General features: G+C 44.8%; 1 protein-coding gene across 1 annotated transcript; it reads left to right on the top strand.

Annotated features, from left to right (window-relative positions):
- The first annotated feature begins 22,289 nt into the window (after positions 1-22,289).
- On the top strand, positions 22,290-25,249 carry LOC123122424 (uncharacterized). Its single transcript, XM_044542623.1, has 4 exons — positions 22,290-22,769; positions 23,500-23,602; positions 24,558-24,716; positions 24,850-25,249. The coding sequence occupies exons 1-4, from the start codon at positions 22,312-22,314 to the stop codon at positions 25,009-25,011; spliced, it is 882 nt and encodes a 293-aa protein (XP_044398558.1). The 5' UTR covers positions 22,290-22,311; the 3' UTR covers positions 25,012-25,249.
- The last annotated feature ends 2,664 nt before the right edge of the window (positions 25,250-27,913 follow it).

Here is a 27,913-nt window from a genome sequence, read left to right as displayed (position 1 = left end):
CCCGCTGTTGGTTATTGACCGGAGAGGCGTCTCGGTCATGTCTGCATGTCTCCCGAACCCGTAGGGTCTACACACTTAAGGTCCGGTGACGCTAGGGTTGTAGAGATATATGTATGCGGAAACCCGAAAGTTGTTCGGAGTCCCGGATGAGATCCCGGACGTCACGAGAGGTTCCGGAATGGTCCGGAGGTGAAGAATTATATATAGGAAGTCAAGTTTCGGCCACCGGGAAAGTTTCGGGGGTTACCGGTATTGTACCGGGACCACCGGAAGGGTCCCGGGGGTCCACCGGGTGGGGCCACCTGTCCCGGAGGGCCCCGTGGGCTGAAAGTGGAAGGGAACCAGCCCTTAGTGGGCTGGGGCGCCCCCCTTGGGCCTCCCCCCATGCGCCTAGGGTTGGGAACCCTAGGGGGGAGCTTCCCCCTTGCCTTGGGGGGCAAGGCACCCCTTTCCACCCCTTGGCCGCCGCCCCCCCAACCCTAGATGGGTTTTGGCCGCCCCCCCCTCCCAAGGGGGCCTATATAAAGGGGGGAGGGAGGGCAGCAACCTACAGCCTTGGGCGCCTCCCTCCCCCCCCCTGCAACACCTCTCTCTCTCGCAGAAGCTTGGCGAAGCCCTGCCGGAGACCCGCTACATCCACCACCACGCCGTCGTGCTGTTGGATCTCCATCAACCTCTCCTCCCCCCTTGCTGGATCAAGAAGGAGGAGACGTCGCTGCACCGTACGTGTGTTGAACGCGGAGGTGCCGTCCGTTCGGCACTCGGTCATCGGTGATTTGGATCACGGCGAGTACGACTCCGTCATCCACGTTCATTGGAACGCTTCCGCTCGCGATCTACAAGGGTATGTAGATGCACTCCTTTCCCCTCGTTGCTAGTAAACTCCATAGATGCATCTTGGTGAGCGTAGGAAAATTTTAAAATTATGCTACGATTCCCAACACATTATGAGAATGATGTGATGGACAAGACCCATCCGTTAGCTTAGCATAATGATCGTTTAGTTTTATTGCTATTGCTTTCTTCATGACTTATACATGTTCCTCTCACTATGAGATTATGCAACTCCCGAATACCGGAGGAACACCTTGTGTGCTATCAAACATCACAACGTAACTGGGTGATTATAAAGATGCTCTACAGGTGTCTCCGATGGTGTTTGTTGAGTTGGCATAGATCGAGATTAGGATTTGTCACTCTGAGTATCGGAGAGGTATCTCTAGGCCCTCTCGGTAATGCACATCACTATAAGCCTTGCAAGCAATGTGACTAATGAGTTAGTTGCGGGATGATGCATTACGGAACGAGTAAAGAGACTTGCCGGTAACGAGATTGAACTAGGTATGATGATACCGACGATCGAATCTTGGGCAAGTAACATACCGATGACAAAGGGAACAACATATGTTGTAATGCGGTTTGACCGATAAAGATCTTCGTAGAATATGTAGGAGCCAATATGAGCATCCAGGTTCCTCTATTGGTTATTGACCGAAGATGTGTATCGATCATGTCTACATAGTTCTCGAACCCGTAGGGTCCGCACGCTTAACGTTCGATGATGATTTGTATTATGAGTTATGTGAATTGATGACTGAAGTTTTTTCAGAGTCCCAGATGATATCACGGACATGACGAGTTGTCTCGAAATGGTCAAGAGGTAAAGATTCATAAATTGGAAGGTAGTATTCGGACACCGGAAGGGTTCCGGAGTGTATCGGTACATACCGGAGTACCGGAGGGGTTACCGGAACCCCCCGGGGAAAGATATGGGCCTTATGGGCCATAGGAGGGAGGGGTAACCAGCCCACAAGGGCTCGTGCGCCCCCCACAAGGGAGGAGGCCGAATTGGACTTGGGAAGGGGGCGCCACCCCCCTTTCCTTCTCCTACTCCCTCTTCTTCCCCTTTTCCCCTCCGGTAGAAGGAAAAAAGGGTGGGGCCGAATCCTACTAGGACTGGATCCTAGTAGAACTCCCCTCTCCCTGGCGCGCCCCTTGTTGGCCGGCCTCCTCCTCCCCTACTTTATATACGGGGGCAGGGGGCACCCCAAAGACACAACAGACAATTGTCTTAGCCGTGTGCGGTGCCCCCCCTCCACAATTACACACCTCGGTCATATCGTCGTAGTGCTTAGGCGAAGCCCTGTGTCGGTAACTTCATCATTACCGTCGCCACGCCGTCGTGCTGACGGAACTCTCCCTCGTCCTCAACTGGATCAAGAGATCGAGGGACGTCATCGAGCTGAACGTGTGCTGAACGCGGAGGTGTCGTACGTTCGGTATTTGGATCGGTTGGATCACGAAGACGTTCGACTACATCAACCACGTTACTAAACGCTTCCGCTTTCGGTCTACGAAGGTACATGGACACACTCTCCCCGCTCGTTGCTATGCTTCTCCTAGATAGATCTTGCATGATTGTAGGATTTTTTTTTTTGAAATTCTACATTCCCCAACAGTGGCATCCGAGCCAAGTCTATGCGTAGATGTTATATGCACGAGTAGAACACAAAGAGTTGTGGGCGATAATAGTCATACTGCTTACCAGCATGTCATACTTCGATTCGGCGGTATTCTTGGATGAAGCGGCCCAGACCGACATTACATGACCGCGTTCCTGAGACTGGTTCTACCGCCGTGCTTCGCACACAGGTGGCTAGTGGGTGTCTGTTTCTCCAGCTTTAGTTGAATCGAGTTTGACTACGCCCGGTCCTTGTTGAAGGTCAAAACAGCACACTTGACGAAAAATCGTTGTGGTTTTGATGTGTAGGTAAGAACGTTCTTGCTAGAAGCCCGTAGTAGCCATGTAAAACTTGCAACAACAAAGTAGAGGACGTCTAACTTGTTTTTGCAGGGCATGTTGTGATGTGATATGGTCAAAACGTGATGAGATATAAATTGTTGTATGAGATGATCATGTTTTGTTAAAGTTATCGGCAACTGGCAGAAGCCTTATGGTTGTCTCTTTATTGCATAAGATGCAAGCGCCATATAATTGCTTTACTTTATTGCTATGCAATAGCAATAGTTGCAAAAGTGATAGTTGGCGAGACGACCATGTGACGACACGTTGATAAAGATCAAGATGATGAAGATAATGGTGTCATGTCGGTGACGATGGAGATCATGACGGTACTCTGGAGATGGAGATCAAAGGCACAAGATGATGATGGCCATATCATGTCACATATTTTGATTGCATGTGATGTTATCTTTTATGCATCTTATTTTGCTTAGTATGACGGTAGCATTATGAGATGATCCCTTACTAAAATTTCAAGGTATAAGTGTTCTCCCTGAGTATGCACCGTTGCGACAGTTCTTTGTGCTAAGACACCATGTGATGATCGAGTGTGATAAGCTCTACGTTCACATACAACGGGTGCAAGCCAGTTTTGCACACGCAAAATACTCGGGTTAAACTTGATGAGCCTAGCATATGCAGATATGGCCTTGGAACACTGAGACCGAAAGGTCAAGCGTGAATCATATAGTAGATATGATCAACATAGTGATGTTCACCATTGAAAACTACTCCATCTCACGTGATGATCGGACATGGTTTAGTTGATATGGATCACGTGATCACTTAGATGATTAGAGGGATGTCTATCTAAGTGGGAGTTCTTAAGTAATATGATTAATTGAACTTTAATTTATCATGAACTTAGTCCTGATAGTATTTGCATAACTATGTTGTAGATCAATTGCTCACGACGTAGCTACCCATTTATTTTTGATATGTTCCTAGAGAAAAATTATGTTGAAAGATGATAGTAGCAATGATACGGACTAGGTCCGTGATCTAAGGATTATCCTCATTGCTGCACAGAAGAATTATGTCCATGATGCACCGCTAGGTGACGGACCTATTGCAGGAGCAGATATAGACGTTATGAACATTTAGCAAGCTCGGTATGATAATTACTTGATAGTTTAGTGCGCCATGCTTTACGGCTTAGAACCGGGACTTCAAAAATGCTTTGAACGCCACGGAGCATATAAGATGTTCCAAGAGCTGAAATTGGTATTTCAGACTCATGCCCGAGTCAAGAGGTATGAGACCTCTGACAAGTACTTTGCCTACAAGATGGAGGAAAATAGCTCAACCAGTGAGCATGTGCTTAGATTGTCTGAGTACTACAATCGCTTGAATCAAGTGGGAGTTAATCTTCCAAGTAAAATAGTGATTGATAGAGTTCTCTAGTCACTATCACCAAGTTACTGGAACTTCGTGATGAACTATAATATGCAAGGGGTGACGAAAACGATTCCCGAGCTCTTCGTGATGCTGAAATCGACGAAGGTAGAAATCAAGAAAAGCATCAAATGTTGATGGTTGACAAGACCACTAGTTTCAAGTAAAAGGGCAAGGGAAAGAAATGGAACTTCAAGAAGAATGGCAAGCAAGTTGCCACTCCCATGAAGAAGCCCAAAGCTAGACCCAAGCCTGAAACTGAGTGCTTCTACTGCGAAGGAAATGGTCACTAGAAGCGGAACTGCCTCAAATACTTGGCGGATAAGAAGGATGGCAAAGTGAACAAAAGTATATATGATATACATGTTATTGATGTGTACTTTACTAGTGTTCATAGTAGCCCTTAGGTATTTGTTACTAGTTCAGTTGCTATGATTAGTAACTCGAAACAGGAGTTACAAAATGAACAAAGACTAGCTGAGGGCAAGGTGACGATGTGTGTTGGAAGTGATTCCAAGGTTGATAAGATCACCATCACACATTCCCTTTACCTTAGGGATTGGTGTTGAACCTAAAATAAATGTTATTTGGTGTTTGCGTTGAGCATAATATGATTGGATCATGTTTATTGCAATACGGTTATTCATTTAGGTCAAAGAATAATTGTTATTTTGTTTACATGAATAAAACCTTCTATGGTCATACACCCAAGGTGAATGGTTTATTGAATCTCGATCGTAGTGATACACATATTCATAATATTGATGCCAAAAGATGCAAAGTTGATAATGATAGTGTAACATATTTGTGGCACTCTCGTTTAGGTCATATTGGTGTAAAGCGCATGAAGAAACTCCATGCTGATGGGCTTTTGGAATCACTTGATTATGAATCACTTGATGCTTGCGAACCATGCCTCATGGGCAATATGACTAAGACTCCATTCTCCGGAACAATGGAGCGAGCAACTGACTTATTGGAAATAATACATACTGATGTATGCGATCCGATGAGTGTTGAGGCCCGCGGCGGGTATCGTTATTTTCTGACCTTCACAGATGATTTGAGCAGATATGGGTATATCTACTTGATGAAACATAAGTCTGAAACATTTGAAAAGTTCAAAGAATTTTAGAGTGAAGTGGAAAATCATCGTAACAAGAAAATAAAGTTTCTACGATCTGATCGCGGAGACTAATATTTGAGTTACAAGTTTGGTCTTCATTTGAAACGATGTGGAATAGTTTCGCAACTCACGCCACCTGGAACACCATGGCGTAATGGTGTGTCCGAACGTCATAACCGTACTTTATTAGATATGGTGCGATCTATGATGTCTCTTACCGATTTATCACTATCGTTTTGGGGTTATGCATTAGAGACAGCTGCATTCATGTTAAATAGGGCACCATCTAAATCCGTTGAGACGACATTATATGAACTGTGGTTTGGCAAGAAACCTAAGCTGTCGTTTCTTAAAGTTTGGGGTTGCGATGCTTATGTGAAAGCTTCAACCTGATAAGCTCAAACCCAAATCGGAGAAATGCGTCTTCATAGGATACCCAAAGGAGACTGTTGGGTACACCTTCTATCACAGATCCTAAAGCAAGATATTCGTTGCTTAGAATGGATCCTTTCTAGAGAAGGAGTTTCTCTCGAAAGAAGTGAGTGGGAGGAAAGTAGAACTTGATGAGGTAATTGTACCTTCTCTCGAGTTGGAAAGTAGTTCATCACAGAAATCAGTTCCGGTGATGCCTACACCAATTAGTGAGGAAGGTAATGATGATGATCATGAAACTTCAGATCAAGTTACTACCGAACCTCGTAGGTCAACCAGAGTAAGGTCCGCACCAGAGTGGTACGGCAATCCTATTCTGGAGGTCATGTTACTTGACCATGACGAACCTACGAACTATGAGGAAGCGATGATGAGCCCAGATTCCGCAAAATGGCTTGAGGCCATGAAATCTGAGATAGGATCCATGTATGAGAACAAAGTATGGACTTTGGTTGACTTGCCCGATGATCGGCAAGCTATAGAGAATAAAACTGATCTTCAAGAGGAAGACGGACACTGATAGTAGTGTTACTATCTACAAAGCTCGACTTGTCGAAAAAGGTTTTTGACAAGTTCAAGATGTTAACTACGATGAGATTTTCTTACTCGTATCAATGCTTAAAGTCTGTCCAAATCATGTTAGCAATTGCCACATTTCATGAAATTTGGCAAATGGATGTCAAAACTACATTCCTTAATGGATTTCTTAAAGAAGAGTTGTATATGATGCAACAAGAAGGTTTTGTCAATCCTAAAGGTGCTAACAAAGTGTGCAAGCTCTAGCAATCCATCTATGGACTGGTACAAGCATCTCGGAGTTGGAATATACGCTTTGATAAGGTGATCAAAGCATATGGTTTTATACACACTTGCGGTGAAGCCTGTATTTACAAGAAAGTGAGTGGGAGCACTATAGCCTTTCTGATAAGTATATGTGAATGACATATTGTTGATCGGAAATGATGTAGAATTTTCTGGAAAGCATAAAGGAGTGTTTGAAAGGAGTTTTTCAAAGAAAGACCTCGGTGAAGCTGCTTACATATTGGGCATCAAAATCTATAGAGATAGATCAAGACGCTTGATAAGATTTTTCAATGAGTACATACCTTGACAAGATTTTTGAAGTAGTTCAAAATGGAACAGTCAAAGAAGGAGTTCTTGCTTGTATTGCAAGGTGTAAAGTTGAGTAAGACTCAAAACACGACCACAGCAGAAAATAGAAAGAGAATGAAAGTCATTCCCTATGCCACAGCCATAGGTTCTATAAAGTATGCTATGCTGTGTACCAGACCTATTGTGTACCTCACCATGAGTTTGACAAGAGGGTACAATAGTGATCCTGTAACATCCCAAATTTCCCATTTGGAATGTTTTACAATTGTAGCTAAGCATCTATGCATATTGCTTGAATTGAGTGACTTTTGAATTATTTTAGAGGCTTTTGAGTTTGTTGGAATTTGGATTCAAATTGGCAGTTGAATTTATTTCAAACAATGCCTGACAAATACTTGAGCAAAAGTATGAGAGGAGTAAACATGACACTCCAAAAATGTCAGAAGAAAAATATTGCCAAAAAGTTTGAATTTAAATTTGAAATTTTATTTGGGATTTCCAAAAAATTGTTTTTTTTTTAGTTTGAGTTTTACCTCTGAAAAATGTCCATGTTGTAGGATTAATTCCCCTGAGAATTTTGATATATATATGTCCTATATAAAATAATATATATTTCTCTATATTTTTTCTTTCTCTCTAATTCAAAAAAAAAAGCCCAAGGCGCCAGCCAGGCCAACCGGCCCAGCCAGCGCAGGCCACCGACGCCCGAGCCGGCCTGCCCCAGCGCCGATGCCGAACCCCCTCGCCCTCGCTCGCCCGTTCGCTCCCCTCTCCCTCCCCCTCACTGACCCGCGGGGCCCGCCCTCTCTCTTTCCCCCTCGCCCATGCTATGCCGCTCCGGAGCACGCCCGAGCGCCGCCGCGGTTCCGATCTTCCCGTGATCGCGCTCCGAAGCCGCCCCCTCCCCCAAGTTGATGTCCTATAAATACCTATGCCTCTCCTCCCTCGAACCCCCTAAAACCCTACGCTCCAAACCCACCACAGCGCACGCCATCGCCATTCGCATCTCACCGCCGCCGCCTCGGTTCGCCGCCACAACTGCCACCGGTGAGCATCCCCCCTTGCTTCCAAGCTACACCACCCGAACCCCCTGTTCGTTCCTCATCTCCCTGACATCCTCTCTTCTCCCAGGGAGCCCCGAAGCCGTCGTCCCCGAGCTCGACCGCCGCCGCCGGAACTGCAGCTCACCAGGGAGTCGTCGCCGTCGCCCCGATCGCCACCGTCGTCCCCGAGCTCCACAAACTCCACCCCCGCCTCCGCAACTCCTCGCCGCACCTCTCCGACACCTTCACCGACCTCCCCGACTACCGGAGCCGCCGCACCGCCAACGCCCGAGCCGCCGCTGTCGTCTCCGTTCGTCGCCGCCGACGCTGTAAGCCCGAGCTCCCCTCCACCGTTGGATCTCGCATGTATGGCCTAGATTAGAAGCAACGAAGGGGTACGGTTTTATTTAATAGATTGGTTTTACTTACGGTTTTTTTTGTTAGATCGAACCGGTCGACTTTTCTGTTTAGCCGCGGGCGCTTTTTATTTAGATTTTGCCTGAGCGGCATATAGGCCCAATAACGCGGTTTTCTTTTTAGTTTTATTTCTTCGTTTCTGTTTTAGCAGAATAGTTCTGTTTTTGTTTTTGCTATTTCTTTTAGTTGGTTCAATATTTTTAGTTGATTTTTTTTTGTGAGTTTGCAAATTTGTTGTAGTTTCTGTAGAAAATATGTTTAGCCATGTTTAAATTATTAGAAATAGTTTTATATTAGATTTAGACAGATTAGTTTTTCTGCCACAAATTGAGCTAGGATTATTATTATTTTTGTGATTCTTTTTGCTACTGATTAGTTTTGACCATGCCTAGCAGTAGGAACTTGTTTGGGTATTTTTAGATTTAATAAACAATTAGTTTTATGTCGAAATCATGTTTTTCTTGTTTATTTAGCTAACTGCTGTTTTCCTACTGTTCTAGTTAGCAAATTATTTTATTTTTATTATTTTATATTTTATTTTAGATTAGTTTCTGTAGCTACAGAGGATGAACTTTTATTTATAGTAGAATAAAAAAAATTGCTAGCATTGTTTTAGGCATAATAGGAGTTCTATAATAGCTTTTGATGTGATTCTTTTTACTCCTAGTTTGCATGATGTTTTTCCTTCTGTTAGTTAGCAAAACCAATGCTTAGGTTCTGTTAAGAAAGGTTTTAGTTGTGTAAAACTATTTCTTAGTTGTTGCTTGATATGATGAAAACCTTGATTTGTTTTCTCCGAGTTTTTCTTTGGTTTTGGTTTGAGTACGTGGGTGTTTTAGTTCAACTTGCTGTTATGTTATATTGTGCTATACTTATTTGTGCTATTGTTTGACTCGGTAGAATTTCCGGAGTGCGAAGCCTGCTATTACGAGTCGCTAGCTTTCGAAGACCGTCAGCCAGGCAAGTCATTTGATCATGTTTTTACAATACCTATGATTTTATTGCATTAGAGTTATACCTCCCCACCATGCATGCAGTAGGAGAATTTTGTTAAGTTATGTTCTTAAGTAGTATCATGAGGTAGGATGAACCCTTCTCCCTTGTTACCAATGCCCGGGACGATGTAGTTTATTTTGCTATGCTCGTAGACGGAGTTGGTTGAGTGATTCATAAGGGAGATGTGAGAGTCAAGATGATGACAACCCCATGACGTCAAGCTCAAGATGGACTTCAAAATTCACTACTGGGTGGAGGACGGTTGACGGGCACCCTGGAGAAACCAGCGGATGGCCGGGATGCATGGAGAAGCGCCATGACATCTTGCGGAAAGCTTCACCCAGCCACGAAGAGACGGATGGATACCCCATTGACCGAAAGCTTACCTGTGCAGCCGCAAGCCATTATGGGCTCTGGCTTGGTTGACCCTAGGCGTGACTCTGGCCGGACGGTGCTACGAGATGTAGAAGAACGGTAGGATTGGATGGGCACCGGCAGTGGCCCAGAGGAACTCTTCGGAAGACCCTGTTTCGTTCGTCCCGTCTTCAAACACCAGGCAGTGCGAAGACTTAAAAGGAGGGAACGTTTCTTGCGGGTAAAGTGCACAAACCTCTGCAGAGTAACAACCTAATCGATTAGCCGTGTCCCCGGTTACGGACAAATGAGCCTCTGGAATTGGAGTATTTCGGATATCTCAACACTGAACTTAATAAATTAATTGAGGGGGTTATTTAATAATTGGGAACGAGTCATTGGTTGGCGGAACCATCTCAATAACTACCAACAATGTTGTAGTAATTGCAAACAAGTCCTTGTTGTAGGGAAAAACCGGCTTTTTCGCAAAACAATGAAACTTAGAGCCCCACAGCCAAATTGCATATAGTATTAGTAGTTTTATTGTTGTTCTCTTTTCATGACTTGCCAGCATATTCAAAATGCTGACCTACACGGCTGCAACGTCTTATGTTGCAGAGGAGTTTTCCGACCAGGAGTGAGGCTACGATCCACGCTTGGCGATTGCCCTTTGGAGTCGGATGGACTCGCTATTCGTCTACGCTTCCGCAGCTTTATTTAGTTTATTTCTCATGAGTTGGCCTTTGGCCGAATTTATTATGATGTAATAAAGACTCGATATGAGAATCGTGTAATAAATTCAGGTGTGATTGAACTTTGAATCTTTGCATCAATGTACTGTGTGTGCCAGCATGATCTTGGGATGGTACAGCTACACAGAGACTTGACCGATTTCAGGTCGGGTCATTACAGATCCAGGAGTGGATCACTAGACAGCGGTCAAAATTATCCTTAGTGGAATAAGGAAATGTTTCCCGGTTATGAAAGTGACAAAGAGTTCGTCGTAAAGAGTTACGTCGATGCATGCTTTGACACCGATCTGGATAACTCTAAGTCTCGATCTAGATACATATTGAAAGTGGGAGCAATTAGCTAGAGTAGCACCGCGCAGAGCATTGTAAACATAGAAAATTTGCAAAATACATACGGCTCTGAATGTGGTAGACCCGTTGACTAAATTTCTCTCACAAGCAAAACATGATCACCCCTTATTACTCTTTGCGTGTTAATCACATAGTGATGTGAACTAGATTATTGACTCTAGTAAACCCTTTGGGTGATGGTCACATGGTGATGTGAACTATAGGTGTTAATCACATGGTGATGTGAACTATTGGTGTTAATCACATAATGATGTGATCTAGATTATTGACTCTAGTGCAAGTGGGAGACTGAAGGAAATATGCCCTAGAGGCAATAATAAAGTTGTTATTTATATTTCCTTATATCATGATAAATATCTATTATTCATGCTAGAATTGTATTAACCGGAAACTTGATACATGTGTGGATACATAGACAAAACAGAGTGTCCCTAGTATGCCTCTACTTGACTAACTCATTCATCAAAGATGGTTAAGTTTCCTGACCATGGACATGTGTTGTCATTTGATGAAAGGGATCACATCATTATGAGAATGATGTGATGGACAAGACCCATCCGTTAACTTAGCATAATGATCGTTTAGTTTTATTGCTATTGCTTTCTTCATGACTTATACATGTTCCTCTGACTATGAGATTATGCAACTCCCGAATACCGGAGGAACACCTTGTGTGCTATCAAACGTCACAACGTAACTGGGTGATTATAAAGATGCTCTACATGTGTCTCCGATGGTGTTTGTTGAGTTGGCATAGATCGAGATTAGGATTTGTCACTCCGAGTATCGGAGAGGTATCTCTGGGCCCTCTCGGTAATGCACGTCACTATAAGCCTTGCAAGCAATGTGACTAATGAGTTAGTTGCGGGATGATGCATTACGGAACGAGTAAAGAGACTTTCCGGTAACGAGATTGAACTAGGTATGATGATACCGACGATCGAATCTCGGGCAAGTAACATACCGATGACAAAGGGAACAACATATGTTGTTATGCGGTTTGACCGATAAAGATCTTCGTAGAATATGTAGGAGAAAATATGAGCATCCATGTTCCGCTATTGGTTATTGACCGAAGATGTGTCTCAGTCATGTATACATAGTTCTCGAACCCGTAGGGTCCGCACGCTAAACGTTCGATGACGATTTGTATTATGAGTTATGTGATTTGATGACCGAAGTTTTTTAAGAGTCCCGGATGATATCATGGACATGACGAGGAGTCTCGAAATGGTCAAGAGGTAAAGATTCATATATTGAAAGGTAGTATTTGGACACCGGAAAGGTTCCGGAGTGTATCGGGTACCTACCGGAGTACCGGAGGGGTTACCGGAAACCCCCGGGGAAAGATATGGGCCTTATGGGCCATAGGAGGGAGGCTAACCAGCCCACAAAGGGCTGGTGCGCCCCCCACAAGGGAGGAGGCCGAATTGGACTTGGGAAGGGGGCGCCACCCCCCTTTCCTTATCCTACTCCCTCTCCTTCCCCTTTTCCCCTCCTGTAGAAGGAAAAAAGGGTGGGGCCGAATCCTACTAGGACTGGAGTCCTAGTAGTTCTCCCCTCTCCCTGGCGCGCCCCTTGTTGGCCGGCCTCCTCCTCCCCTCCTTTATATACGGGGGCAGGGGCACCCCAAAGACACAACAGACAATTGTCTTAGCCGTGTGTGGTGCCCCCCTCCACAGTTACACACCTCGGTCATATCGTCGTAGTGCTTAGGCGAAGCCCTGCGTCGGTAACTTCATCATCACCGTTGCCACGCCGTCGTGCTGACGGAACTCTCCCTCGTCCTCAACTGGATCAAGAGATCGAGGGACGTCATCGAGCTGAACGTGTGCTGAACGCGGAGGTGTCGTGCGTTCGGTACTTGGATCGGTTGGATTGCGAAGACGTTCGACTACATCAACCGCGTTACTAAACGCTTCCGCTTTCGGTCTACGAGGGTACGTGGACACAATCTCCCCGCTCGTTGCTATGCTTGTCCTAGATAGATCTTGCGTGATCGTAGGATATTTTTTTTTGAAATTCTACATTCCCCAACATCTCGGCATCCATGGTGGTCGACGATGCAGAGAAGATGACTTTTCGCCCTCACCTTCAACAAAGAAGCTCGTGTCGGACTAGGGGACATGCTCTCTTCCCTCTTTTCTCCATCGCTATGTAGGTGGAAGGAAGGAAGAGAGTGAATCTATGTGTCGTCTAGGTGGGTCTAGTGTTCCGGGGGGTGGAAGTTGCTTTTGGTGTTCATCGGCCGGTCAATATAGTGTTACTCCTACATCGACCTCGACCGCAAAACAACGCATCAAATGGACAAGTGGTTCCGGCTAGCCTTCTTCAACCTTGATGGTGAGCGCCTCTATCCATTGCTTGGTGATGGCGAGGATGCTGCGCAAAAGCGGCATTGCAATCTACTCCCTCCTGTCCTTTTTAGTTTGCATATAAGATTTGTTTAAGTCAAACCTCGTAAACATTGACCAAGTTTACAGAAGAAATACCAACATTTAGAATGTGAAATCAATAAAATTAGATGCGTCATGATTTTAGTTTTCATATTGTATAAATTTAGCATTATAGATGTTAATATTTTTTTCATATAAATGCGATAGAGCTTTATGAAGTTTGACTTCAGACAATTTTTATATGCAGAGTAAAAGGGACCGGAGTGAGTAATTTTTATCTATGGGTCTTGTCTTTAGAAGGAGAGGACATGGTTGTATTTTCTTTCAGGGTCCTTGTTGCAGTGTTGTGTCACTGTGACATACTGCAGCTGCTCTGGAGTACAGTATACTACTCCCTCTGTTCCTAATTAAGTCTTTTAGATTCTAATATGGACTATATACAAAGCAAAATGAGTGAATCTACGCTCTAAAATACATCTATAAATATATTCGTATGTATTTCATTTTAAAATCTTTAAAAAGACTTATATTCAGGAACGGAGGGAGCACACAGCAGCGACCGGTCGACGTTGACTGACGCTAACTGTATGTCGCCACCATCATTCGCTCCTCCTGCCCCTGCAGCCAACATCAACAGCAACAGAGGGAGCGAACAATCCTCGCCGTCTTTGCAAAGCAATATATCAGGTGAGCTCCCGTCGTCTTGGATGGATGCCACACGTCGCCGTCGCCCGCCCCCGTCGATCCTTGTCGACGGCAGCAAAGGCAAAGCGGATCATGAGCAAGAGCATCATTGCACTCTCGGCTCGTGTCCATCTGCCGCGGCAGAGCTCCGTGTCACGGACCGGCAGCGATTTCCCTGTACGCTTGTGTGTTCTCCCCGTGCACATGATGCTCGTAACAAGTGGGGAGGAACTTAGGAGTAACATCACACACTTCAATACAACTTTGCTTATGTGGCACATATTTAATGAAGAGAGAGGTGTTTGTGATAACTAGCTAAGTTACCGAAACATCACACACTTCAAGAAACAATGAGTCTATAACCTAATAAATACATCGTTGCATGACACTACGTAGATGTTCCTACCCATTATGAAGGTAGTAACATAGTCTAGGAAAGTGCGTAAGTTACTTATGTTCTTGCTCATTGTGACCAGCCTGACGGCACGGCTGCCCTATTGCAAGAGGAGGATATTGCATTTCTTGCTTTGGTTTCCTCTCGTGCTTGCTGACGCTACTCTAGTTTATCTTTCATGGATTGGCTTGGATTGGATTGGACAGGTCGGGCGTAAACAAGTGTACGGCATGGGTAGCCAGGTAGTACTAGGCCGCACTAGTTAATTCCGGCGAGCCCGAGTTACCAGGACAATGGGCGCATTGTTTTGTTGTTATCTAGGAGGGAGGGAGGGAGACCCCGAGCGACGACACACCGGTGGTGGATTCGGCCGAGGAGAGGGAGGGACAGCACCCGGGCGGCCGGCCTGCTGGAAAAATAAAGATTACAGAAGAAGAAGAACCAGGTCCGGCTTTCCTGGATCTCAAGGAAATGGCGCCCCATCTCTGTCACTGTCCACCTCCAACTGGTTATTAGTAACGGAAGAAGAGGAGAGTAGAGAAAGGTGGCCGGGATATGAGCGGGAGCGAGCGAGGAGGCGTCGGTACCGGGCGTGTGTACTCTTTTACGCGTGCGCATAGACACAGCGCGCACACATGGTTTGAGAACGGACTGATTGTCACTGCCGCTGCGCCGAGTACGGTGGCCACGGCCGGGCCGGAGTGGGCAGGGGCAGTAAAGAAAGGGGGGAAGGGCATCTGCGCTCGTCGTACGTACTGCTCCTTGTGTCCCTTTCCTTGGATCGGTCCTGCCTGCAGAAAAATCTGGCGAGTTAAATGAAGCACGGCCGTGGAGGCTGATGCGCTGCGGCAAATTTGACAAATTTAACCTATAGACGAAATCAAATCACAGAATGAACTGTCCGTGAAACTATTTCACGCGGCTGACCCGTGGCGCCTAGCTCTCAGGCGCTGCACACTGACTTAGTAATTTTCTGATCACACGGGTGCGACGCTGGCCGTGTAGCGCCTATCTGTGAGGCGTTGCACAGTGTAGTGTGGCGCCTTCGTGTCGGGCGTCACACAAAAAGGTCAGCCGCGTGAAATAGTTTCACGGATAGTTCATTCTGTGATTTAATTTCGTCTATAGGTCAAATTTATCAAATTTGCCATGCGCTGCCAACCTCGTTTACTCCACTGCTCCCTTCATTAAAAACCTTGGGCCGAACTTGGAGGAGCATGGAGCCGTGCTCGTACTCCTGCTCTGCTCGGTTGAACGGCGAAGCACGGATAGAGATCGGGAGGGAGGACCGAGTGTGCTCTGGGGAGAGATATGGGGGAGGCAAATTTGACAATTTTGACCTCAGGACGAAATCATTTCACAGAATGAACTGGTTGCGAAACTATTTCACTCCCCTGACCCTTTTGTGTAGCGCCCGCACGCCGGCGCCACACCCTACTGTGCAACGCCTCACAGATAGGCGCTACACGGCCAGCGTCGCACCCATATGTGCCCAAGTCAGCGTGCAGCGCCTGAGAGCTAGGCGCCACACTACACAGTGTAGCGCCTGGCTCCTAGGCGTTGCACTAGTGCAGCGCCTGAAAGTTAGGCGCCAAGGGTCAGCCGCGTGAAATAGTTTCACGGACAGTTTATTCTGTGATTTGATTTCGACTATAGGTTAAATTTGTCAAATTTGCCTATGGGGGAGGGGAGGGGATACGACGCGATGAGATGCGGCGGCGCAAAGGCATTTCTGCACGCGGCGGCGAGGGAACCGAGGCTTCGAGCCACGCCGCTGCACACACACAACGGAGTCGGAGGCGGGCAGTGTGGCAGTGCCATGCGCGGTGGCGTGTGCGTGTGCGTGTGCGTGCGCGCGTGATACTCCGCGTGAGCGTGACCGCTGCCCGGCTCACTCCGGGTTTTCTCGGCGTGGACCACCACGCCCGGAGGGTGTGCGCCGCGCACTATTGCTATGGATTACCGGGCCAAGCCCCGCTGCTCCCACCCGGCCCGGTTACCAGCCTCTGAAAACTCAGCTTGGGCTGTCGCTGCGGTTTGCCGATATCCAGGTCAGGTCCATGCTCCATACGACCATACCTCAGCTCTTCGGCGGCGATCGCTCATGCCCTTGCATATAGGCAAGCTGTTTTTTCTTCTAGTTTCAATCATAAGCGAGATCAAAGCTCGCTCTACTGCTTTTTCTTGTAATAGTTTTATTTTTGAAGGCCAAGATAGTAGCATAGAAGCTCATACTTTAGCTAGATGTGCTCTTAATTTATCCTTTGGGTGTCATGTGTGATTTGGCCAACCACATAATGTAAACTATATCCCACGCTCTCTGGTTTGTCTATGAGGAATAAAAAATAGGCCTTACCCCTCAAAAATATATATATAGGCAAGCTCAAGCTCTAGCAGATGATTTGCTGGTCAGACGTGTGGTCATCGCTTCTTACCGTGTGACTTTAATGCCCATGCAGGACAGTTCGAGGAAAACCGGTTTGTCTATGATCAAAGTCAAAATGGTAACTATGAAGCACATAGTTTAGCTATTTTTTCTTTATCTGTAGATAGACGTTGGCTGCCATGTCTGACTAGCATCGACTGTCACATGGTTGTAATAATACGCTGAACAACGCGAGAGCTATGTCTCCCATTAACCGAGACGGTAGCAGCTCTCGCTAAAGGACTTGTGTCGTCTCCTGTAGCAACTAGGCTGGCCCATTTTTCTTTTCGATCGCTGCCGCACGAAGTTCGCTGGCAAGCGTCGATCGGTTCGCTCGTTCGACCCTATTTTACTTTTCTCCTTCGTTTTTGGTTTCTTCTTCGATTTCTTTCATTTTCCGATTTTCTCTATTTTTTTCCTTTTCTATTATTTATTTTCTTTTTTCTTTCTTCTTCTTTTGTTTTTTGTTTAATATTATTTTTCATTCTTTTGGCATTTGTTTCTTTACTTTTATTTTTCTTTGGTTTAATTTGTTTCTTTTTCTTTCTTTCTTTTTGTCTTTTTGTTTTCTTTATCTCATTTGGTTTTCATTCTACAATTTTTGTATATGTCAACAAATTTTCCTAATACACGTTTAACATTTTCCCAATAATAATTTAACCTTTTTTAATACATAGCCAACATTTTTTCTATACACATTTTTAAAAATTTTCCAATACATGGTCAACATTATTTCTATATATTTTAAACAATTTTTAAATGCTTGATTAACTGTTTTAAAAAATATTAACAATTTTTTATACATGGTCAACATTTTTCTATACACATTTAAAATTTTCCAAACGATTGATTACTATTTTTCAAACACTTGTTGAATATTTTTTCAAATGCTTGATTGACAACTTTATATACATGATAAAAAATTCATCATTTTTTAATACAGGGTCAAAAAAAATCTATACACATTAAAAATTTCCAAATGCTTGATTTACATTTTGGAAATACTTGTTCAACATTTTATCAAATGCTTGCTTAACCTTTTCGTATACATGATAAAAAGATTCATCATTTTTTAATATATGGTCAATATTTTTTCTATACACATTTATCATTTTCCAAACGCTTGATTAACATTTTCAAACACTTTTTCAACAATTTTTCAAATCCTTGATTAACATTTTGGTATACATTATAAAAAATTCAACATTTTTGAATTTACACATTTAAAAGTTTCCAAATGCTTGATTTACATTTTGGAAATACTTGTTCAACATTTTACCAAATGCTTGATTAACCTTTTCATATACATTATCAAATATTTTCATCATTTTTTAGTACATGGTCAATATTTTTTTCTATATGCATTTAACATTTTCCAAACGCTTGCTTGTTCAACATTTTTTCAAGTGCTTGATTAACATTTTGATATACATGATAAAAATATCATCATTTTTTGATACATGGTCAACATTTTTATATACACATCTAACATTTTTCCAAATGCTTGATTTGCATTTTTTTTTCAATACTTGTTCATAAATGTGAGTCGGCTGAAAATTCGATTTGGGTTAGTCGTTTTTGCTAGAAGAAAGGACGCACCGGAGGGGATGAAGAAACCATCGCGGCTGGGGGTGGGGGGGGGCTCGTCAGAGAAGCTTCCCCATGATCGATCTTAGGGTGGGGCTGGGGGCGGAAGAACGGCGGTGGTGCAAGTTCGCCGAAGAAAAAACCGGCGAGGCCCGGGGCTAGAGGGATGGCAGGGGGCGGCGACAAAACCAACGGTGGGAAGAGGTTGAGGGGAGGGTGGTGCAGCGAGGCGGTCACAGGCGGCGGCAGCACACAGCTCGCCTGGTGGCAGCATGTGGCAGGAGGAGGAAGAAGATACGATCTGCAAAACGCATGGAGGAAAAAGACATAATCTGGGTCATTCGCTTTCCATCTAACGCTTTAAACTGATCCAGTCCAAATTGACTGACCCAAATAAAAAATTCACTCGACTGACTCCTAGCCATTCCCATACTTGTTCAACATTTTTTTTCAATTGCTTGACTAACCTGTTCATATGCATGACTATTTTTTTGTCATTTTTAATACATGGTCAACATTTTTTCTATACACATTTAATATTCTCCAAATGCATGATATATATTTTTCAAATACTTGTTCAACATTTTTTTTAAATTCTTGGTTAACTTTTTTATATACATTATGAAACTTTTTCATCTTTTTTTAACACATGGTTAACATTTTTTTTCTATACACATTTAACATTTCCCAAATGCTTGATTAATATTTTCCAAATAATTTTTCAACATTTTTTCGAATGCTTGATTAACATTTTTATATACATGATAATAAATTCAAAATTTTGCTAATACATGGTGAACACTTTTTCTATACACATTTAACATTTCCCAAATGTTTGATTAAATTTTTTTAAATAATTTTTAAAATTTTATTTCAAATGCTTGATTAACATTTTTATATAGAATATCATTTTCTAATAGATGGTCAACATTTATTCTATATACATTTAACATTTTTCAAATAATTGTTCAATATTGTTTTTTCAAATACTTGATTAACATTTTTATACACATGATAAAAAATTTCATAATTTTTTAATACACAGTCAACATTTTTTCTATACACATTTACATTTCCCAAATGCGTGATTAACATATTTCAAATATTTTTTCAAGATTTTTGTTTAAATGCTTGATTAACATTTTTATATACATGATAAAAAAAATCCTTCATTTTTTAACGCATGATCAACAATTTTTCTATACACGTTCAACATTTTTTCGAATGTTTTATTAACATTTTTCAAATACTTATTCAAAAAAATTAAAATATATAGAATATTTGAAAGATTTAAAAAAGTAAAAACATAAAGTAAAAAACGAAAACATAAAACATAGAAAAAACAGGTTAAAGAGGTTGTGGCCTCCCGCGCGCATGGGCTGGCTCATCTCTCTCGCCTCTTTAGCGAGTCGAAAGCTAGACCTGCTGAATGCGAGATATAGGGGCTCTCATTGAACAGTAAAGTGCAACGTATTCCCTAAAGTTGTAAGCTGGTGGGCTCACAAAATCAAAATAAAAAATAAATAACAAGTCGCCTTCTTTTAGGAGGTGACCAAGATCGCAAAGGCAAATCAATAGCATTGTCCATAGTCTTGCTAAAAACAACTTTATCATACAGGGCCTCCTATACAACGCTTAAGCGCCAAACTGCTGGTCCAGCACACATGGGCGGCCACATGGGTCGTGGCCCAATAAATTCACCCATCCACTCACGCTCGCTAGTTTGTCTGCCTGCACACTTGTTTTCTTTTGGCTCTTTTTTGGAAGTTGCTTCTAATCTGTCTTGGGCAAACGAAGCTAGATGAGCTGGCCAGGCCAAGCACGCTAACTACAAAGGCCATGCCGGCCGGCATGCGTGCTGTGCTCCATGACCTAGGCACGACATAGCAAGGAAACGGGCCGCCTCACTGGCGCATTTAGCCCAGCAACCCACCTATTTTTTTGCAGCTTGGGGCCTCTTTTGGGTTGTTTTGAGGCTAATATATGAAAAAAGCTAAAAAAGAAGTAAATGGACTGACAGGCCGGCTAACGTGCCGGCCTGCTTGGACCTGCCCAGATGGCCGCCTTCGGTCTGAGGGTTGATTTTTTTCCTGTTATTCTTTTTGTGAATTCCAATAACGTGCACCAATTTTTAAATAATTCTCCATGGGTTCAAAAAATGTAGTCAAATACAAAAAAATATTCGTCAACTAGGAAAAAGGTACAAATTGGAAAAATGTTCACGAACTCAAAATATTTGCAAATTTGAAACAATATTCATTGATCCAAAAAATATTTGCGTTTAAAAAAAAAGTTCATGAATTCGACAAAAAAGTTTATGAATTTGAAGCCATCACAAATTTGAAAAATGTTAGTTATTTTGAAATAAGTGATGAATGCAAAAAAATTATTCAAGAATTCGAAATATATTCCAATTTTCTTTAAATAATCATGAAATATTTTTTTTTGAAAAATGGCGAGAACTTAAAAAATGGTTGTGGATTCATAAAAAATGTTCACCGATTTGAAAAAAGTATATGAATTTTGATTTTTTTAATTTAGAAAAAAAGATTGGATAAGTAAAATACCATAAAGAAACCGTCATGCTTTAAACCGAGATATAATCACACATATCACTGTAAATGTAGCCCAACTACATGCTATTTGTTCGTTCTTACGATAGTTATGCCAACTACAAGCAAAAAAATTAAAAATAAAAACAACCCAAGCCACAACCTTTGTACGAAAAAGCAGCCCAAAAAATGGTAGACATGAAAACTGACCATCCTTTTTTTTGAAAACTCCAGATCCCTTATGGAAGTTTTACGAAACATCCAAAATATAACAAAAATTACATCAAGATATTTAGACCACCAGATGACTAGTAATACCACCAGAACGAGCCGCCGCCGCGTCACTGTCGCCACTCTCCTATTGGAGCCGGCCAGACCTTATCGATGACGGTCGGGAAATTTTCATGCACATGCCATTAAGGACCAATGCCCTGGAGCTGCAATTGTCGTCGTTGAACACTTGAATCGACCCAAAGTGTGTGACACCATAACTCGCCGTCGCACATGATCGACGAGAGACGCTAAACTCACCGTCCCAAGGGGACAACAGGAATCTACGCCGGAGCTCTATCGATTCCGTCCAGATGGACAAATTCGAGGAGGATGAGAGCTCGAAAGACCAACTCGACGAAGAAGTATCGCCATCCGCCCAAACGTGAGAGGGATAAAAAACCCTAACCTAAACAGCCAGAGTACAGGCACCGGGATTCTCCTCCCCGCCACCAGTTGCCAGAACGACGGACAAAGGGGAAGCGAATCCACGGACTCGCTAGTGGTGTTTGGTGAGGAGTTGTAAACCCTGGCCGCCGCTAGGAGAAAGGACGAGAGTTGGTAGTTATGTCGACTATCGTACTAAATTTGTTCCTCGCTAGGAAAACAGGCCACGGGAACATGAAAATAGGCTTAACACAAAATGGATGACATGAGCCATCCGAGACTTGGCTATTGAGCGTTTGACAAACCCTTCAAGTATTATCTCCCAATTCATTTGCAAGTTGTGCACAAATAACAAATTCAAACATTTTCTCAAAAATATTTTGTTATTCTATTTTCACTCTTTTTTCATCTAAACCAAGAATGAATGAATTTTCCGACATAAATTTGCTGCCATATGACTCACTCTAATGTCGTTGTGTGTGTGTGTGTGTGGTGATGGTGGTGGTGGTGGTGGTGTCGTCATTGTCCCTCCCTCATCAGAGCTGGGCAAAATTTGTTGTAGTAGCCAGTCAGAAAGTCGTCGTGCTAAGTTCAGCTCTGGATTTATGGATTTTTTAGAAAAGTTTCTTGAGATCATATTTTATGGAATTTTAAAAAGTTTCTAACCCAGTTGTGAACTTTAAAAATAAAGGGAGGTGTGCTCCCTCGACACAAAAAATCCACACTCGTATTCCGTTCAGTTGGGAATATCCAAAGCGGGGCCCATATGTCATCCCCAGCGAAACACCCAGAGGAGAAAAATATCTCTCCCGGATCAAGTTAAGTTGGAGCACGATGGCGACGACCGCATCGTGTCCTCCTCCTTCCGTTCTCCTCCCCATTCGCACCACCACCGCCGGAGCGCGGTTGACTTCCTCCCACGGTAGCAGAGCCGGCCACGCGGTCACCACCACCGGCGGAGCCGCGCACGCACGACCACCGCTGCCAATGGGGATGGCGAGGGCCCTGCTGCCGCAGCGCGCGCCGCTGCTCCGGCGGCTCCTCATGGCCGGCGCGCTGGCCGCCTCCTGCACCTGCTTCCTCCTCGTCCTCCAGGCGCAGGCCTCCGTCCCGCCGCGCTACGACGGGTTCGCCTACGGGGTCGGGGCCGCCGCCTGGAAGGACGCCGTCCTCGTCGAGGCCTTCCTCGACCCGCTCTGCCCCGACAGCCGCGATGCCTGGCACCCGCTCCGGCTCGCCGTCGAGCGCTACTCCCCGATGGTCTCCCTCATCGTCCATCCCTTCCCTCTCCCGTAAGATCGCGCCGCGCATCCGCTCCTTTGGGTCCTCTCTCCCCATCTGCTTCTAGCGGCTGCTGCTCTGATTCTCTGTGCTCCACACTATGTGGACTGTATCTTAGTGAAAAAAAAATAGCGCATTTGAGCAGTCTCCCACCGCACGGTTACATGGGACTGTCTCCTGAGATTGCGAATTCAGGCGATTGAAGTCTCATCTGAGTATGAGTAGCCTGAGTGAGCCAGCAAGTGATTCCATTAGTTATAACTTGGTAACTTCCGGGAATGGAAAATTTGTGGGACTGTCCTTGGATCCATGGGAGAAGGCTAGAGTTACAGTAAGATTACAGAGAGGTATATAGCCACTGATTAGATATGGTAGAAGGGATTGTGAATGGTTGTCAGATATTTCTGGAGATGAGGTATAGCCAATAGTCCTGGCATTGACACTCTATAATTTGAGAATTGGATTGGATCTTCCCTAGTATCTGGCCCTGTTTCATCGGCCCTTTATGGCTTTATCGATTTAGATGTGTGCTATTTGGTTCAGATTTTGGTCCTGTTGGTCTCTGCGATATTTATACTGAACTTGAACATGTAAAATTTCATTGGCTGGCGTCAGACACAAAAGATAGTGTGCTTGGCCTTGCATTTTCACTTGATAGAATCTGGCACTGATGTGATTCTTATAGCAGAAGGTGCTATGCACCTCATTCTAACACCATTTTACTGTGCTGCAAAACTGCAGGTACCACACCTATTCATACCATGCCTGCCGTGCGCTTCATATAGCTAACAAGTTGAATTCGTCATCAACCTATCCGTTGCTGGAGCTGTTCTTCAAGAATCAGGTCCGTTGCATTCTTTAGTTTAACCCGTAACCTTTTGTTATGATACTTCCATCATTGCAACTTCTATGTTGGTTTATCATTTACCTATGCAATTTCTTTTTCCATAAATGGGTAATGATGCTTCTCCAGGGGTGTGTCATCAAATACTTCATGATTTCAAAATTTAAAGTTGCATAACCAATTATCAGCATTTCCTTTTGTGGTTTTTTGGTATCCATGCGTGTTATTTTATTTTATGATATGCCATACTCTGTTTCATCAAGGAATCATAGTCAAGTAATAAATAGGTATATAAGTGCATGCTTTACGTGGGTTTGCACATCCGTGTGCTCCAGGGTTTGCCAATATGTGTGCAAAACGCATATGAGAACCTTCAAAGCTTTTGCTCTGTTTGCTAATATCATGGAGTGTGGCCTTGCACATCCGTGTGCTGCAGGGTTTGCCAATATGTGTGCAGAACACATATGAGAACCTCTAAAGTTTTTGCTCAGTTTGTCAATATAGCTTTTGCTCTGTTTGCTAATATCATGGAGTGGTGGCCTTGCACATCCGTGTGCTGCGGGTTTGCCAATATGTGTGCAGAACACATATGAGAACGTCTAAAGTTTTTGCTCAGTTTGTCAATATCCTGGAGCGCCTGACCGATGATTTAGCATTGTCATGCTTGCTTGGCAGATTCTGTCAGAAACCGATTAGAACCTGGAAACCAGTTTTAGGATCTACGAAGTAGTCTTACAAAATCAAGGTTTAAGCCAAACTGGAACACCGCAAATAGCAAAAACACAAGCCAGCCAAACATCCACCTTGCCTGTCCTGACAAGCAAGAAGGCAAGCGAAACAGAATACCACATCAGGAGCACTAGAGTTGTGCACGCAGTGGCAGAGTACTTGGCCGCCATCCTTTTCTGTCTCATACAACTCTTGCTAACACATCTCGAAATCGACACACATGCAGGGAAAATTCTCCAACCGCGCGACATCGTCAATCTCGAGCACTGCTGTGACCGGTGAGATATCAAAGATGGCAGCCCAGGCGGTCGGCAATTCAGTCTCCGAGTTCCAGTCGGGCTTCAGCGACATGAGGTCAGACATGGCAGCGAGGGTTTCTTTCAAGGTCAGCATTACTTGTCGCATCGAGTACACTGTTAGAAATTCTAGCTTCAAGCATCTTTTCTCGAATCATTTGTTGTCGCTACCATTGGATAAAACCTGTCTGAACTACGGATCCATTGCTGCGTTCTTATCAGTATGGGTGCACGCGAGGGGTGGCCGGCGCGCCGTTCTTCTTCGTGAACGGCTTCCTCCAGCCGGGAGGCGGGTCGCCCATCGACTTCAGCACGTGGACCAGCATCCTGGAGCCCCTCGTCGCGCATCACGGGCAGACCATCGAGATGCTCACTTCGGTGTAATGTAAGCATTTCAAGTCAAGCGCCTTTTATATGTTGGAACCAAAAGATGGCTATTGTACAGACAGCAGCCCTGTGTGTGTAAACCGGTCGACAGTATTTTGTTCTTCTGTGGAACCCCGCGCCCAGATGAAAACACTGTATACTCTTGTTTCGTTTTGGACGTAGATTGATGGGAAATCAGTTTCGTTTTCGGTGTTGCTAATGGTCGGTCAATCAGCTGTTCAAGTTTTCAGTGCCACCTCGGGCTTATGGTTTGCTTTGGGTCTTGTTCTCTCCGTCAGTCTGTCGCGCGCTCATTCGAAGTGTAGGGCCGAGTTGTTCCCTGATGGAACCTGAACCGGACCATCAAGAATGCAGGCCTTTTGCCATCGCCTCCGAGGATCTGACCGTGGCTGGTGCCTGTCCGTCCACGGGCACCGACCGGCGAGTGTGGCGTGGCCGACGGGCGCTACCATATCGTATCAGCGTCGTCGCCGGTTTTCACGATAGGACGTACTGTAGGTGGCACGGCCGATGGCGACGGAGGATTCTTACACGCGAGGCAGGCAGGCTAGGCAACCATCGTTTCGCCGGGGTTCATGTGTGCGCTGGGGTCCGTCCGCGCGGAGGTGAGTGTAGGAGACCAGTGCTGGTTAAGATGGTGGTTCTCGGGTCAAAATCCCGTTCGCCTCCTCCTCCCCTCTCATCCTATCCAGCATCATCATCCCGGTTCGCAAGATCGGATTCTGCCTTTTCTTTCTCGGTATAAATGTTAAAAATCTTGCATCAGAATTTTAACGATTCCGCCTTGAACGCCCAGATTTGTCATGCGCAAACAGATAAATTTCCATACTTGTGTGGAACGATTTTGTTGTTTTGCATCGTTGTGTAGAAGGATTTTGTCAGGCCCGCACCTTCAGTTACAAGTGTTCTGCATCTTCAGTTAACGAACGGCTACAATTCCAGTCATCGCCATCGATCCAACGGCTCGCGAGGCTCGCCGTATCACTGTACCGTTTTTGTTGTAACTGTAGCGTTTCTATTCTGTTACTGTAGCTGTCATCCATTGCCGGCTCAGCTATAAAGCTAGCGGCCCCCGTCTGTAAGAGGCATGCTATTATTCGAAGAATTCTCTCTATGATACAATCATACATCTTACAGTAATACAAACCCTAGTTTGCAGCTACTTTCCCCTTTCTCTCTCGCGAGATCTGTTAGGTTCTAGCTCGATTCCGCCCTTGAATTCCCTTGGGGTGTGACAATTGGTGTCATGAGCATAGGTTTTCCTCGGCGGCGCGACAGATCGGAGCTGCGACGATGATTTCCCACCCTTCCCTCCCTTTCTCGTCGGCGGCGACAGTGTCGGTGGCATTGGTGGCGGAGTAGGCGGCGCTGGCGGCGGTAGACCCATTCGACGGCAGCTCGTCGAGCTCGATTGGTTGTTTGAGCACACTGCTCACTCAGTAAAATCCCAGGTCGTGCGGCGTGTGGTGCTGTTCCGGTGGCGATCTCGATCGGCGGCGGCAGGGTAAGCGGTCAGATCCGGTTCCCGGTTAGTCCTGGAGGTAAAATTCCCTTCTGAACGACTTCACCAAGATGGGGCGCGGGAAGGCCAACCTCGACTAATCTGAGGTAGCTGAACTTCTAGCCATGAAAGGAGAATTTCTGCAGCACCGTGACGAGACCGCAGAGCTTCGAGGCGAAGTCGATGACCTGCGCAAGAATGTACACGGCATCGGCCTCAAACAGGATACCATGGTCTCAGTAATGGACGGGGTCCAGAAGGCTGTCTCATCTCTGAATACACAGCTCGCGACCATGGCAGATGTGCTCAAATCCCTGACAATTGCAGATGCGTCGACATCGACACAACCGGTCCAACCAGCTACTGAACAACAGCTAGCGAACAAAGAAACAAACACACCAGAGGACAGACCACTCACGGAGGAGCTACGGAAACGTCTGGCACTCGAGCAGGCCAAAACCCGTCATGTTGCTCCCCAGATCCCTCCTAATCTGGCACCGATCCAAGTCCCTAGGCCTTCTGTTCCTCCTGGCTACGGTGCTAGTACTGTTCTCGATGTTCCTTCTGGAAATGCCACACCTACAGCGGCCTACAAAACTGCTCGCACACCCAGCTTCCACAACTTTCAACCCCCTGTAGTGCGCCAAAATTGGGAGGATTTTCAGAAACAGTACGAGCACGTAATGCGAACTCAATTCCTGACCAAGGGCCCTCGCATGGATTTCCCACGCTTTGATGGTGAAAACCCAGCTGGTTGGATTCGCCAGTGCGACAAATACTTTCAGATGGCAGGTGCAACAGCAGAATTCAAGGTCAGTCTTGCTCAACTGTATGTTGTGGGGAAGGCAGATGTTTGGCTGCGTCGCTCGGGCATACTCAAAAAGCAACTAACCTGGGCACAATTCTGTGAGGAAATTCTCCGACGGTTCTCATCCGCAAGTTCTTATGACCTGACGGAGAAATTTACCAATGTGAAACAGAACACACTCACAGTGTGTGAATACACGGATCAATTTGAAGAACTGACGGCAGAAGTACAAGCTGAAAACCCAATAATGGATGAAAGTTGGTTTATCAAGTGCTATGTAAATGGACTTCGCTCTCAGATCAAGTTTCAAGTGCGGCCATTGAGGCCTTCATCCCTAACTGATGCTTACTGGTTGGCAGTGGACTTAGGAAAGGGAATACCTGAGAAAAAGTCCTATAGCACATATTCAAGCACTGGCAAGAGCTCTGGGAGCTATCAGAAAACTCACACTGCTCCATCTGACAAAGCCACTGAGCCCAAACCAGCAGTTGTTAATCAAAGGGCAAGAGAACCTGGCAAATGCTGGAGATGTGGAGATGTGTGGTTTCATGGACACAAATGTAAACTAGCACCTGTATTAAATGTACTCA

The sequence above is a fragment of the Triticum aestivum genome, chromosome 5D (assembly GCF_018294505.1).
Source record: "Triticum aestivum cultivar Chinese Spring chromosome 5D, IWGSC CS RefSeq v2.1, whole genome shotgun sequence".
Lineage (NCBI taxonomy): Eukaryota > Viridiplantae > Streptophyta > Magnoliopsida > Poales > Poaceae > Triticum > Triticum aestivum.
The sequence above is the reverse complement of the archived record's forward strand: the minus strand, read 5'-3'. Positions and strand labels throughout refer to the sequence as shown.